The following is a 12,719-nucleotide window of genomic DNA, read 5'->3' on the forward strand; positions in this document are numbered from 1 at the left end:
CCGCGTAATCCCGGCCTCGCGTTCTGCAACCTTGTGGCGCACAAAAAGCGAAAGTGCCTCACAGAATTCGGATTTAGCTGTGAGGCGGGTGCCTGCCGCGTACCCAACAATGTTGCAAAACGTGAGGCCACGATTGCGCGTTCGCCACAATGTTGCAAATCGCAAGACGCGCCCGCGAGGTCGCAGCAATGCTGCAAACGCGTAACCCCGGCCTCGCGTTATGCAAGATTTTCGGGTACACGGCGAGCACTTGCCTCACAGAATTTTTCGCATCTTGTGAGGCCGCAGCAATGTTGCTAGGCGCGCAATCCCGGCCCCACGTTTTGCAACCTTGTGGCGCACGAATAGCGAAAGTGCCTCATAGAATTCGAATTTCGCTGTGAGGCAAGCGATCGTCGCGGACCCAACAATGTTGCAAAACGTGAGGCCGCGGTTGTGCGTTCGCAACAATGCTGCGATTTTGCAAGTGGCGTTTACGTTGTTTGCAACATTGCTGCGAAGCGCAACCCCGGCCTCGCATTTTTGCAACATTGTTGCGATCTCACAAGACTTTACTTACCTTTACTTACCTTTACTCGAACCAATTTTTATAATATATTTATTATAAAGGTTTAAGGGATATAAGGGATGCGGAGATATAGGAGCCCTGTAAGGCCTTCGAATAGGGGTAAGGTAATGAATAAAGGGATAAGATAGTAGGCGGGGTACACAGGAGTAATGAAATCAACACGTTCATTCTGCTAATGCGTTTATTCAGTAAGCTAAGAAGATAAATACAGCAAAACAAAGCAGAAAATAAAATAAGGGCATGTGTATGTTTAATCCCCCTGTGGCGTGGACACCGTCCCTTCTGCTGACTTAAACCGCCATTTTCTGTAAAGGGTTGCCAAACGTGCTCATGCAGCACGTATCTTTACCTGGGGGTGTCTAGGACCCCCGATATCACCTTCAGAATAAAGGCAAGGCGAGTCTCTTTTGGATCTGTAGTCACTGTTGAATGAACGTTATGCAAGTAAAGTGCATCGAGCGCCATTTGTTTGGACGCTGGAATTGTTCATCAGTTACATTGAGAAAGTGCGGCGAGTGTGAGGTTGGAGGGAAAAGCGACGCGGGTATTCTTCGTAAAAAGCACGCGGAGATGATGCTGTGAGAAAATAAATTGCCGGACGGGAAACTTTTGAATCACGATGCATAAAAGATTGTGCAAGTCAAGTTATTATTGCAACCCAAATAATCGCCAACCGTATACGTAAAGATTCGCGTTATTTATGCTCGTAAAAGTCGCAAGGATCGATTGTTAATTTGCAAGGGGAACGAAAAAGAAAAGGAACACGATGTCTCTGAGTGCGAGCGCGGAAAATTTATCGTCGGAAGGGCAAGTAAGTGAACCATATTAATTACTACACTTTTCCATGCGTGACTCATACCAGTCCTCTGATCATCATTACTCTGTACGATTAATACTTTAATTCGCAAATCATTCGGTTCATTTTTTGTTACCATTTATTTGTAACTCTTTCTGTACATAATAAAAGTTACATTGAAGCGGAAATAAAGAATATCACACACTACATGCGCTTTTTCATTTAGCCTACCATACATGTTTATATATCTATTAATTGATATGTACGTTTATTTTTAATGAAGCGTTTATTTTCGATAAATATATTACTCATTTTATACCAATGGCAAAATAGAATGTAAAATGATATTATGATCACTTGTATGTAATTAGTTTATTATAGTTTCATATCCAGCCACTCCCATGATCATTCCATTAGCCTTCCTACATTTTTTTCAGTGAAGCATATTGTAATCATGTATTAATTATTTTGTAATTGTTTCCTGTATCATTCTATTACAAGATTCTCATGTATCTTAAACCATCAAATACATAATATGAATTAACAATGGGTAAGCATGTGATGGAAAAACTTGTTATGTTTGACAGAATAGTGAAAGGTGGAACATGTGCCTTGAATTGGCACTGGAGGGTGAGCGCCTTTGTAAGGCTGGAGATTGCAAATCTGGTGTGGCATTCTTTCAAGCTGCAATTCAAGCAGGCACAGATGACTTAAGGATATTAAGTGCAATTTATAGCCAACTAGGGAATGCATATTTTTATCTTGGAGATTATGTAAAAGCAATGCAATACCATAAACTGGATTTAAGTCTTGCACGTAATATGGGAGATAAGTTAGGAGAAGCTAAGTCCAGTGGAAACCTGGGAAATACATTAAAAGTTATGGGAAAGTTTGATGAGGCTATGATATGTTGCAAAAGACACTTGGAGATCTCTAGAGAAATTGGAGATAAGGTGTGTGCAAGACTATTGAACTATTTCAACTTCCTTCAATTATCCAGTTATTTATATAAGTCATTTTATTACACAGCTCAGTGAAGGAAGGGCTTTGTACAATTTAGGAAATGTTTATCATGCTAAAGGAAAACAAGCTGGTAGAGTAGGTCATCAAGATCCTGGAGAATTCTCTGAGGATGTTAGACAATGTTTGCAACAAGCTGTTCGCTATTATGAGTAAGAAGATAAAAACATTAAGTTTTCAAAGCTAGAAGATAGGTCATGATGAGTACATAAATGTCATGAATTCTTTTTGTAGAGAAAACCTGGAGTTGATGAAGGAATTGGAGGACTCTGCTGCCCAAGGCAGAGCCTGTGGAAACCTAGGGAATACATTTTACCTACTGGGAGATTTTCAACAAGCAATTTATTATCATAATGAAAGATTAAAGATTGCCAAGGAGTTTGGTGACAAAGCTGCTGAGAGAAGAGCAAATAGCAATTTGGGAAATTCACACATATTCCTTGGTGAATTTGAGAAAGCTGCACAACATTACAAGTGTGTATCTTCATTACCTTTCTTTTCTGACCAATCAGTTATTGTGTAAGTAAACATTAATCCCCATTGTATCATAGGAGAACTCTAGTCCTTGCACAAGAATTAGGAGATAGAGAAGTAGAAGCACAAGCATGCTATTCTCTAGGAAACACATACACTCTCCTTCGAGACTATCCAACTGCAATAGAATACCATTTGAGGCATCTTGAAATAGCTCAACAACTTAAAGATCAAGTAGGTGAAGGCAGAGCTTGCTGGTCTCTGGGCAATGCGTATGCTGCAATGGGCAATCATGAAAAGGCATTGCATTATGCAAATCTACACTTAAATATTTCAAAAGAGCTTGAGGATCCAATGGGACAAGCTACTGCACAAATGAATGTTGATGATTTACAAAAAATTCTGGGTTTAGAAAAGGGGCAACAGGAGAATAATAAAGAAAATATTGCACAAAAACTTTTGACCAATACAAGCTCAAACATAAATATATCTTCACCCTGTAGATATAGACTTAGACGACAAAGTATGGATAATTTGGATCTCATTAAGGTAACTTGATTATCTTATGCAATTAATTAGCATTCGACTTTATAGTTTAATAACAATTATTATTTGTGCTTAGCTTACACCAGATACAAAATTGAAAGAACAAGCTGAATCTCAAATCGATAAAAGTAATAATGTAACCCCGCAACTTACTCAAAAAGAAGAAGATAGTTTCTTTGATCTTCTGTCTCGTTTTCAATCTGGTAGAATGGATGACCAACGTTGTGCGCTTAACACAAATCGTAGCCAGAAATTTAGAACTATTACTCCTGAAGTATGCGATTCCGACGAGAAGTATGTATTTCTAATGCTAGATTATGCCGTACATTAATATTGCATACTGTAATTTATCGTTTTCATTTTTAGAGACGGAGAAGATCTACTAGATTTAATAGCTGGAATGCAAAGTAAAAGGATGGACGAACAGCGAGTGACACTGCCTTACTTACCAGGCCTAAACAGTAATCAAGATGCCGATGATTCTTTCATTGAAATGCTTGTGAGATGCCAGGTATGTATTACATTTACCTTGTATGTACTATTTTATTAAATACGCTATATTATTTGAACAAATTCTTTAGGGTTCTCGTCTAGAAGATCAGCGTAGTCCTTTACCAGCCGCATCCACGGTACACGACGCCGAAGAGGAACACAGCCAAAGATCAAACGGAGCTACTCAAGCAGGATCGACGGTTCCAGAGGAGGATCTATTTGCTTTAATACAAAGACTTCAAGCTGGTCGAATGGAAGATCAAAGAGCCTCCGGACCCGGAAAAACTTGTTAAAACATTAATATGTACAGTTGTGTCAAGTTCTATGGTAATGAAACTGTTTGATATTTTGCAGCTATTCTTCCACGCGATTTTTCGTCGGCTCGTTTTATGAATTACGAAGCGTTCGCCGTATTCGATTAGTGCATTCCACTCACAGTCTATGAAATCATTAGTATGATTCACATTCTAAAAAAATTGTATACTATCATACCGTCCACTGGTATCAATTCCCCACTGTATACTTTACAACAACGATGGGTACATCATTTTCTTTTTTAAATTTTTTCTTATTCGCTTGAATATCCAAGACATGGTGCCAAATATATGAGCCTAAGTTATTCGACAGACACATGTTTCGTGGCGTTAGGTACAAAATAATTTTGTATTATTGTTTTTTAAATACGATATTTATTAACAGTTAGAAAATGGCAAAAGAAAATGGTTCGAAAAGAAATATAAAAAAATATTATAAACACTGCCAGGTTGAGAATGGAAATATTGCAAACACTTTGACGGATTATTATATCATGAACATTGAATGGTAAGGATTTATTAATCCTGGCGTTATGTCTTGCATATCCGATCTTGCACAATTTGTTTAGTCGTCGATTATTTTTCCGATAGCATGATGAAATTGGTGCCAAAAATAATTGATACGTTAGAATCTCAAACATCAAGTATTAAAAAAGAAATTTGTTAATTGTTATATGTGTATTGTACGTTATGATAAACGTATGTTGAACAGAATCATTAACGCGTACAATTATATTAATTTACAACGAACGTTACCAGTTTAATTGATTACAGTGTCGTAATCAATTTTCGTTGTACTTTGCGCATTCTGAGTAAACGGAATGTTAAGGCAGTATTTGTGGATAGACTGGATCGATCATTCGTATATCTAATTCCAATAGTACCTAATTAACATTTGTCTAGTAAATACCGGTACTGTTAAGTGCTGGAACTTATCCACAAACTTAATTATTCCCAAGATACTTACAACTTGATACAGTATAGCGTAACTGTAATCGCCTGATCTCCTTGTGTTCCAAACAATGTTAAAGAAAGAACAAGTAAACTCAACAAGAAAAACGCATTTCAACATTCCATTGAATATTTTATGATATATTTATACCTTATAAAGGGTATCTATCCGATAAGTAACTTAAATTATTGTTAATCCTTCGCGTTGTTTTGTCTGTAAATACGCGATAAAACGCTTCTGTCAACAATCTTCACCCTAAACATGGTAAATGAATCAATTGCCTTAATAAGTTAATGCAATTCTATCGACCTACATGTATGTACAAGCGTTTCACGCCTACTCAGATGTATGTACATACTAAAGAAGAAAAAAAGAAAAAAATTGATAACTCACTGTGAAACTGACTATAAAAACCGAGCCTGATCGAGCGACTATATAGCTGTAGGGATATTGTTGAAGGAAGAATATTAGTATCGTACAGTAAGAGAGAAAAGAAAAAAGATATGAGAGCTAATTGTAACTTCTGAATGTACGAACGTAGTATTATTTTTCTTGTTATCGAGGAAAACCTGTGTAACTATGTGAACGTAACAAACAAGTTAAACTTCGTTCAAATTTTAACGTACAACTTCATCTCTCATCATCGTCGTTGTTCAAAAGAGATATATTATTGATTTGTTATCGAGTTGATAATATAACGACAGATCCGTATGACGCTATTTTTTCGTAGAACGTTACATTTTTACTACATTCTATATCATTAACGTAAGTTTTAATTTCTTAACGCGGACCATACTGGTCGTTAGCGAACTAGGAGGTACTAACGAGTTTCTTTGGATTGTAATTTTTTTTTAATCCAGTCTTTTCTTGACTTAGATTCGCATCTCATTTTCATATAGTTATGTATAATACAGAGATTCAATAAATATATATACTTTTTCCATAAATTTTTGTAGCCTTCAATTATTTACATCTCTCTTAGTCCTTCCTATCCTCCCACCTGTATTACTTTTCTTTCAAGTGTGTTTATATTATTTTTGATTAAAAAAAAGACAATTGCGTATAATCGATAAGAGACAGTTTCAAACATGTCCATAAGATCTAAAAAGGTAACGGAGCCTGAGAGCTTGAGGCTTTCATTTAACGATGATGCACTCTTATGGCCAGAATGGTCTGACGCGGCGTTGAATAAGGAAAACTGGGCAGCTTCTAAAAGTAACATTATAGAAGAATAAAAATTTTCATTTCAAATATAGTTTATAACATAATTTTGTAGACGGACCGGACAGTTTGTTTCTTGACGCACAGCCTGTTCCATTACCACCATCCTTGGTGCCTCATGAATGGATAAGGGCGAAGGATTTACCAAATCTAATCGTAGGTTTTTTTATATCATTAAACAGAAAATGAATAAAGTATTAAAATTTAATACTTTCATGACTGATGATCATTTAGGAACCGCTGACGGTGTATGTTCCCGGATCAGGCTACTCGGACCTAATCACAAACAACAAACATTTATTGCACAGTGAAGTACGTACAATATAAAAACGTCTGTTTCATGCATTTTTCAAAAGTCTAGCATTTAAGAAATGGAACCGATCTAGAAATAATTAATCCAATTCACAAATTGATCCGTTGCGAGAACAATTGTTGCCACGGACTCCTTGTTGATTAAGAAGGTTCGTTCGTTGGCAATTGAACGCGGTTCAATTAGAAACAACTTTCAGTTCGCGCGATGGTTCGTTTCCGCGCTAATAAATCTCGAGCACTGCGGACGGAATGGATTGGAAATAAGTGGCGAGAACAGCAATTTCATTTGGAATGGGCGGTACCAATGCTGGCGTGGTTGGATGAACGTGTATTCAATGAACAAAGCTGGTAAAGGGGTGCAGCATAAGCCTGGTGTAAATCTAAATGGTGTGTATTCCACGTTTAGATTAATTTCATCTGATTATCAGCGATCAGTTCATTAAGGGGTCATTACTTATAATTGGTGGGATAAAATTTCAAGAATCCCATGAATATTATTAATTTTTAAAGGGAAATACGTGATAAGGGTGTATTTTTTGGGATGCTGGCGTTACGTTGAGGTAGATGACACGATACCAGTGAATACAGAAGGGATACCACTTCTACTTCGTACTTCTAACGATTTCGAACTATGGCCTATGCTTCTTTCAAAGGCACTATTAAAACTGGCCTCTCTAACATGGACCGAGCACCGTGAAATCGTCGATTTTCATCCGGTCACTTGCTTAACTGGTAAAAACGAAACCTCGTATGTCAAGGCTAGTGCTTCTGTTATTCATCCTCCTATGTTTAATCCAGGATGGGTTTGTTTGCGCTTAGACATCGCGTATCTGTCTCCCCAAGACAAATGGGACTTCCTGAGGAAGTACGCTGACCATTTCGAATGGCAGGCGGAAACCCCGGAACAAGAGAATCAAGGTCAGTTTCGTTTTTCTTATTCTTCAATCTTCTACGATACATTTCGACGCTTTGTAAATAGAAGCTGCTGAAGTAAATAAGAAAGGAAAGAGGTCGAAGGATACGGTGCGTTCAAAAAAGTCGAAGGATACGGGTCGAAGTAAAAAATCTAAGGACACGAGTCGAAGCAAAAAATCTAAGGACACTGAGCGGTCGAAAAAGTCAAAGGACACCGAGGGGACGAAAAAATCGGGACAGGCTCGGAAATTGAAAGCGTTAAGCAAACCTCAACCAGTGACTTTATTTCTGGGTTTGGAAGACATGAGGGAAGTGCCTTTGGAAGTTGTGCCTGGATTATCCCCCTGCTGGGGCCATTTTATCTACGTCGAACAGTCTCGTGACATCCCTTTGGATCCAAAAGACGTATGTTAAATTACAAAATTGTTAAATAAATTTTTAAGTTTTATACTAAAATTATTGAAATATATGATTAGGTGAAACCTCCATTGGCAAGATGGAAACTGTATCGTTGGCTAAGATGGGCCATCAACGAGGGTATAATCGACCCAGCCGAGTACTTCGTACCCATTCGTTCTCTAAAAGTAGTTAGCCCCCTGAAGAAATGCAAGGAAAGCGTGATCAACAAGTACAACGACTTAAACATGGAACAAAATCTTCAGAACGAGCTTAATCAACAATCGAAACTCATTAACTCGTCGAAAGAACCACCAGAGAAAAATTCTATAGAAGAAACTGAAGAAGAGATAAGTTTCTGGGCAGACTTCAACAAAATGGAACCTCACGTCAGAGACATCCATTTCTTTTACAAGTTAGACTACTTTCAGTACACTGTGAAACTCTCAGACCGTTTTAAGAACAATCAATCCAGTGAACAGAAATCGGAGACGAAGAAGAACAGCAGAAAGAGTTCTCCTTCAAGAGCGACGTACAAGGATCCAGAAGTCATCGGTACATACAATTGGCCTCAGAAAATGTCGAGAACCAGAAACGAACCACTGTATATTCTGACTGATTCCCTGGAAGAGAAATTCTTCCTCATCGATTTTTCCACGTTTCAAGTAGTCAACTCACCGAAAGAAAATGATATCCAAACAAATTCTCCAGCTATGCAAACAGGGGATATGGATTATCTGAGCCTAGAGAAACATAACTGGTTTCGTAGACCAGAGAAGTCGAATCGTTTGTTGTCCATGTTGACTGCTGGAACCAAGTCAGTTGTGATTGAATTGGATGCTGGAAGGCACCTGTTGCGAATGTACTGTCGTTCAGAATCGAATTGTTTCATAACAATTTCATCTGACACTATATTTCACGTTGGAGACAGAAGAAAGATGTACCAATTGATGTCCGGAGAATCTCAGAGGATCGATCACTTAACGAAGCACATCAGCAACTGTGTCAGTAATGCTTATCAATCGTTCGGTACTGAAAAGTACCAGGAAGCCTTGAAGAATTACTATAGAAGCTACTTGCCACCTATCCAAGATCCCGAGGAGAGAAACAAACTGTTCTATGATCAGATACACGACTATTTCTTAGATGAAAAGGTACAATTAATAAGAAAGGCCTTCACCGATGAACAAGTTCCAGACGTGCTCAGATCCCTGAGGATATTCTTCCTGAATCCTACAATTGGTTTGGAACGTTTCAACGTGATCTCCAGGTTAATAGAGAGTCTTCAGGATCTAAACGAATCCAAAGACCCCTTTGAAAGTAACAACGACAACTCTGACAAAGAAAAGCTTGAGGAGGACCAAGCTGCGACTATTATTCAATCGTTCTTCAAGATGCTGATCATCAGGAAGTATAAACAAATACACGATCCTCAGCATAAACAACATCAAAGGGTCTTGGACAATCTTTCGAAGATTGTCGAACTTTTCAATTACGATAAGCGAGAATCTTTAGCCAATCAATTGCTGAGGAACATACTGAAGCATCACGATAGGCTCAGCGATGCTTATCCTTTTTCCAAGGACTGCGAGCACACGTTGCAGGTGCAGGAGGTGAAAGGGGTCCTGACGAACGTGAAACCGAACCAATGGTTACCCATGCCGAGGCTGGTGGTGAACTGTCGTGTCACGGAGACAGTATTGGCAGGGATTGACATGTTCGTCGATTTGCCCAGGTACAGTGTGCGGGTATTCAACAACGACACCGGTCGAGAAATGTCACGAGTGGTTAACAACGTGGTGTCCACCTGGTACCAGCATTCCAGGCTGGGCTATACGATAGTTTGTTACGGTTGGAGCAAGGAATTCGCGTTCAAAGAGTTGCCTTGGAGTTTGAACGTGATCACCGTGAAACAGCAGCCCGTTTTTTACTCCACGGACACGGAAAGCCCGTTGTCTTTGACCACTGCTCTACCCATTCTGATGGTCGAAGAGTTCTCCAACAATTACGTACCCAATTCTCAAAATTACATCTCAAAGCTGATCGTTCGAGTAGCCAAGCCTAGTATCGTCTCGTTTAGATTGAAGACGACTTACGAGAACGTGAGAATGAAATTTACTGTAACCGATAAGCAAGGGAACGTAGTTGCTCGTGTGACGAGTACGTCGGTCGTGATACTGCCGATGGTGTATCTTGGACTTGACGAGGAATCCAATCAGATAGAGAATAACGCCGATAAGAAGCTTCCAAATGGACGCAACAACGAAGAGGATTCGATGGAAAGTAGAAGCAGGGAATCGTTGGATTATAAAACTTATTACGTCCAGGCTACGGTACTGGACGATAGTTGGCCTTTGACGCAGTCGGAGTGGATTGTTGTAATGGAGATTAGGGAGGGCACCGCGATGACTGATATTAGATCGAAACAGTCCTCTGTTTCGCAAGTGAGCAAATTAATCAAGTCTGAATTCGCGAAAGGGAAGAAAAGTTCGAAGCAACAGATGGATGGTCAGAATCTAGAGCCACCTTACTGGGTGCTGCAGGTGGTCACCGATGTTGGTAGCGGCTTGGAAGTATGGATTTATAGATGATTAATTAACGTGAAATTCATTGGAAATTCCAAAATTTGTATTTTCTGTTTTAAACAGATATCTCAAGACAGAACGAAAGAACAAGAAATAGCACAGATGAAGGAGGATTGGGCGAAGGAGAATCCCGACAGCTTAGCACGAGGCAGAGTACTCAGAGCAGCTTTCTTGAAGAAGCATGAAATAAAATCCAATTATTCGTTAGCATCGTTGAAAAGAAGATCTTTAACGACCCCTGAGAAATCCCTGACAAAGTGTCATCGAACGTCGATCACGGATAGCAGAATGATTTCGTTACTCGATTACGAGCCGAGAACCTTGAAACCACCCTCGTTTCTTCGAAGACTTCCTCCGTTGGATTTAACCATCTACGAAGTGAAAGAAGACGAAGAGGATATACCGTGGGTCAGAACGGAACAGGACGAGGAAACGTTGAGGAGCAGTCGCGTGATGAATATCATCTATGCAAAAGAAGATCACGCCCATTTTGTCGCGGACTTGCAGGACATTTTGCAGACTCGCAAAGATAGATACAAACAGGTCTTCAGCGATTACAAAGACCTCTTTTGGGAGTATAAAATCTTGATGGAGGAAGCGCACGAAGCAAGGAATTCTTATGTCAGTAATATGAAAAGAGAACGTATTCCAGTTAGTAAAAAAGCAAGCAGTAGAAAGAGCAAGAAGTCTAAGAAAACTTAAGTTAATAATTAGCAATTCGTAGATTTTAATGGAAGTGTAAGTTGATTAATCGTCGAATAGCTGAAACTGTGATTAAAATAATTCAGTATAATCGTGGCTGAGGTTTGTAGATTTCTGATGTAACGTTAATTTGTTAATTAATAACCCTTCGTAGAAATTACGCTCTCGAAGGCCGATACTTCACCGCAGCATTTCCAACCTGTCTAAAAAAAAAGCCCTCTGAAATATTCACCAACGACTACATACATCACGTTTATCGTAATAGCTGGCAAAAAACGTTTCTAATTACCGTCTGAACCTTGTCCTTAATAATCGTGGCGCGTATTCCGGTACAGCGACATTCCTCGGAATAGATTCCACGAGGTTCTACAGTCAAGAAACTCTGTAGAACCACTCTTCCAGCGAAATATCGGATTAGTCGATAACGATCGATGATTCAATGCGGGGCTTTTAAGCGGAACCAATTCTTCATCGTTATGGTCGAGGAACATTTCCAGCACCCAAGTCCCCATACGCAGACTTTTGAATTTTTAAAGTCACTTTTTAACAATTTAACCTTATTTCCATTTACTTTATCGAGTACGAATCGTAGAGAATGGCCAATGGTTGCGTTGAGCATTATTTAATGTAGAACGCACCGGGTGCGTCAGCTGCTGATTGCACACGACGCACCGTGTGCGTCGTTAGCGAGGAACGTGTTAATGTGCCCACCTATTCACTCGCGACGGGAAGAGAAAAGTACGCCGATCCGTTCCGTTCATTTTTCACCTGGGACCAGTCCTCGTCGTCTAGCAAGATTATTACAAAACTGCCCGAGAAACTGAGGAAGAGGTCTAGGTTAAGCGCAAGAACGGGTAGAGCGCGAACGAGGGACGGTGAACAGGTCGATTTTATCCTTCGCGTAATGGATGTCGATCTTTTTGCCTGCTTTTCCACTGCTTTTTGCACGTTTTTCGTGACGCTGATTATTAGTTCCCTCGGGGATTTTTGTTGGATCGAGGGAGATGCTTGATTTCGTTGTCAGTAGCGAAAAGAATTGATAAATGGGTTACTGATGTTCGTGATTTCAGAAAGTATTTTCGATTTTCAACCGACGAACACAATTAATAAGTTCGCTTTTATGTTTTCATTTTTATCACAAGGATTTTACTCGAGTCTTCAAGATGTCCGATGCAGAAAATAGAATTCAAGTGTAGATTACTCCGCATCATCGTGACTTTCAGTTTGAAATCCCGTATTTCCTGTCATTCGAAGGTAGCGAAGTTCCCAGCAACCTTCTTTCGCAAGCAAAATAATTTTAACATAGAGAGCTTGCAAAGGACGGTGCAAATTTCTATTTGAAATGAAAATTTGATGACGGAAAATTCGAATGATTCGAATTTTTTCTGATGGACTTTGAATGATTAACAAATTCAACTCTATTTTT

General features: G+C 39.2%; 2 protein-coding genes across 3 annotated transcripts; both read left to right on the forward strand.

The window, feature by feature from the left end:
• Positions 1-985: 985 nt before the first annotated feature.
• On the forward strand, positions 986-5,550 carry pins (G-protein-signaling modulator pins). Its single transcript, XM_034320151.2, has 8 exons — positions 986-1,379; positions 1,952-2,317; positions 2,394-2,536; positions 2,619-2,858; positions 2,936-3,407; positions 3,481-3,698; positions 3,771-3,915; positions 3,986-5,550. Exons 1-8 carry the CDS (start codon positions 1,335-1,337, stop codon positions 4,187-4,189), a joined length of 1,833 nt encoding a protein of 610 aa, XP_034176042.1. The 5' UTR covers positions 986-1,334; the 3' UTR covers positions 4,190-5,550.
• A 149-nt stretch (positions 5,551-5,699) lies between these two features.
• On the forward strand, positions 5,700-11,322 carry LOC117602306 (androglobin). Of its 2 annotated transcripts, none has more exons than XM_034320137.2 (9): positions 5,700-6,377; positions 6,439-6,539; positions 6,618-6,695; positions 6,893-7,082; positions 7,206-7,427; positions 7,494-7,613; positions 7,675-8,015; positions 8,087-10,579; positions 10,655-11,322. In XM_034320137.2, the coding sequence occupies exons 1-9, from the start codon at positions 6,251-6,253 to the stop codon at positions 11,291-11,293; spliced, it is 4,311 nt and encodes a 1,436-aa protein (XP_034176028.2). In that variant the 5' UTR covers positions 5,700-6,250; the 3' UTR covers positions 11,294-11,322. The 2 variants fall into 2 exon arrangements, with proteins under 2 accessions (XP_034176028.2, XP_034176029.2); XM_034320138.2 differs by having other exon boundaries at positions 7,515-7,613.
• The last annotated feature ends 1,397 nt before the right edge of the window (positions 11,323-12,719 follow it).

This window comes from Osmia lignaria, chromosome 13 (genome assembly GCF_051020975.1).
Source record: "Osmia lignaria lignaria isolate PbOS001 chromosome 13, iyOsmLign1, whole genome shotgun sequence".
Taxonomy (NCBI): domain Eukaryota; kingdom Metazoa; phylum Arthropoda; class Insecta; order Hymenoptera; family Megachilidae; genus Osmia; species Osmia lignaria.

Coding starts and splice junctions, on each gene's coding strand:
- pins (XM_034320151.2), top strand. CDS start 1,335: ATGTCTCTGAGTGCGAGCGCGGAAAATTTATCGTCGGAAGGGCAA. Junction 1,380..1,951: donor ATTTATCGTCGGAAGGGCAA/GTAAGTGAACCA, acceptor TATGTTTGACAG/AATAGTGAAAGGTGGAACAT. Junction 2,859..2,935: donor AAAGCTGCACAACATTACAA/GTGTGTATCTTC, acceptor ATTGTATCATAG/GAGAACTCTAGTCCTTGCAC.
- LOC117602306 (XM_034320137.2), top strand. CDS start 6,251: ATGTCCATAAGATCTAAAAAGGTAACGGAGCCTGAGAGCTTGAGGCTT. Junction 7,614..7,674: donor CCCGGAACAAGAGAATCAAG/GTCAGTTTCGTT, acceptor CTTTGTAAATAG/AAGCTGCTGAAGTAAATAAG. Junction 10,580..10,654: donor ATGTTGGTAGCGGCTTGGAA/GTATGGATTTAT, acceptor TGTTTTAAACAG/ATATCTCAAGACAGAACGAA.